This window comes from Ylistrum balloti, unplaced genomic scaffold (assembly GCF_031769215.1).
Source record: "Ylistrum balloti isolate Yb309-2 unplaced genomic scaffold, AGI_CSIRO_Ybal_v1 Utg369636, whole genome shotgun sequence".
Lineage (NCBI taxonomy): Eukaryota > Metazoa > Mollusca > Bivalvia > Pectinida > Pectinidae > Ylistrum > Ylistrum balloti.
In genome coordinates this window covers 879,716-881,992 of record NW_026781899.1, presented here as the reverse complement: position 1 = coordinate 881,992, position 2,277 = coordinate 879,716, and the positions used below count along the sequence as shown (strand labels likewise).

Sequence of the window (2,277 nt, the reverse complement as noted above, 5' to 3'; positions counted from 1 at the left end):
TCAATGAAAGGTTGACACGCGCCTGTTCTTCAATATACGCGGCGAGTAGATGGACTTAGAATTCACAGAATTCAAACCATTTTGATTCCATTGTTTTTTTCCAAAACGAAAAAGTCTCCTCAAATTGTTCCTAAAGTGCCTGCTGAGACAAACATATATCCAGAAATTTACCTGGTATGTGATAAACAAACAAAAATTAGATATTACCGCTATTTCTAATTTCGTGTCGAGTTGAATGATCTTTACGTCACAAACATCTATGAGAAACACTATACTAAGTGGTATTTCTACTAGACAAAACGTTATAACGATGAGAATCACCATTACCGTAGTTCTTCGAATCAACCGGAAGTCAGTCCTTTCCATTTCGTTGTCTTCTTCTTTATGTAGATCCAGTATCCGGTGGGATTCAACAACTAGTTTCTGGACCAACGCTATTGTCGCACACAAAAGTATCATGCAAGGAAAAAACTGTCCGAACACAAGGCGGATGAATTTCATCATTTTTTCTAGACTATAATCAAACATGATTACTTCCTCCTGATAACATAGACAATAAGGAATCGCCAAACCACTTTCATCTATCCGAGTTCTCTCCTCGAATCTGTCTTCCATGAACCACAGTGAATAGGTACCTAGGACCAATATGAACACCAGAATTATTACCAAGACGGAGTTTTTCTGCGAGCATAGTCGTCTGCCGGGAATCGGGTAGGCCACGACAATGTATCTTTGGATGCCGAGTACCACTGTCAGCCATATTGACACCGCGTGGAAAACGGCAGTAATTTTGTAGGCCATGCTGTGGTATATACACAGGGGATACGGAAGTCCCTCTTGGTAATTCAACACATTTCCCATGCTGTAAAAATAAACATACATCGGAGTTATGACAATTGCCGCCAAAATATCACTCACTGCGAGAGCCGTGAGAAGAATGGTCGTCGGGGAACGCATCCGGTTCATGGTGAAAACAATAATGACGAGGATGTTGGTACAAAGCGTTGTAAAGGCAAGCAAAGGACAAAGTACACCATACATGGGAAACCAATACGGGTATAATATTGGCAGGCAGTTCAGTGAATTCTCCAAAAACGTCACGTTTGTAGAATTCATATACGCCATGTTTGTTTTAATCAGATATATAACCATGTATTACGATCCCAGAGTGCTGTCAGGCGTGAGCTGAACAAGACATGTCACCATAAAGATGTTATTTCCTCCGGGAGACAGCTAAAATTAAACTATATCGGACGGTGCTGTCGGCTGTATGAGAGAACTCATTCTCCGTACGGACGTGCGTTCCCCCTCGCGGAATCACATGTGTGTAATGTAATCAGTCCATTATTGCAGGGATTAGTTGTCTAGAACACGGGTACAATAGTACAGCGGCAAGATAAGATGGCCGCAGTCCAACTGAACCACAATAAAGGCATGTTCAAGTGACTCCTATCATATTCCACCAAGAAAAGTCATGGCGGTAATAACAAAATCGTCAAATCCTGAGTTTCAGTTTTCGTGTGGCCATCATCACCTTTTCTTACATTTAGCATCGATTGGTATTATTAGTGCCCAAAGAACACCAATAAATATTTTCAAAATGTCCACGAGTTGACACCTCCCAAATGCCAGTGTTCGCTTCCTTACCACTTGCAATGTCTGTATGTATATAACCAACTGCATTGTCATCAATCAAGAGAGGCAATCTCGATTCCTCCATGTTAATTATGTGGTAATGGGTTGATATTTTGTGTGTGTTCTAAAGGCCGATCAGACTCGTACTTACACACTCCAAAGGCTTCAACTTCACAGTTACCATGGCGACAATCCATCGCAAAGGTCCATCAAGGAGGCAACACAAACTACCCAATGGAGCAATGACAAATTTTGACACATAAAACACTGCATGAAACTTCTTGTAATTACTGCGCGGAATGGTTTGATCATATTGATGATAAGTGTACAAGTTATAATGTCACGTCTTTCTGTTAACGGACCAAACAGTGACTGATAACGGCCCTAAGATTCAATGTTAGATTCGTCTTTTTGGTGCTGTAGAGCGATTATATCACAAAGGATTCACAAAGACAGAAAAGTTTTTTAAAAACATCCAATTCTGTATCAAACCAATTCCGGAGACGACAATATAGCATTGCGCTCTTTTATCATAAAGACTTTCTTAATGCCGAAACTGGAACAGCCTTGAAGTTTAAAGATAGTTACAGTGAAACATGATGCATACCACCAAAAGTCCTGATAGGCAAGTTCGTAGCTTAG

General features: G+C 40.6%; 1 protein-coding gene across 1 annotated transcript; it reads right to left on the bottom strand.

Annotated features, from left to right (window-relative positions):
* On the bottom strand, positions 1-1,125 carry LOC132553558 (sex peptide receptor-like). Its single transcript, XM_060217817.1, has one exon. It carries the CDS (start codon positions 1,123-1,125, stop codon positions 1-3), a length of 1,125 nt encoding a protein of 374 aa, XP_060073800.1.
* Between the last annotated feature and the right edge of the window lie 1,152 nt (positions 1,126-2,277).

Bases quoted from the DNA above. Each gene is read 5' to 3' on its own strand.
- LOC132553558 (XM_060217817.1), bottom strand. From the start codon at position 1,125: ATGGCGTATATGAATTCTACAAACGTGACGTTTTTGGAGAATTCACTG.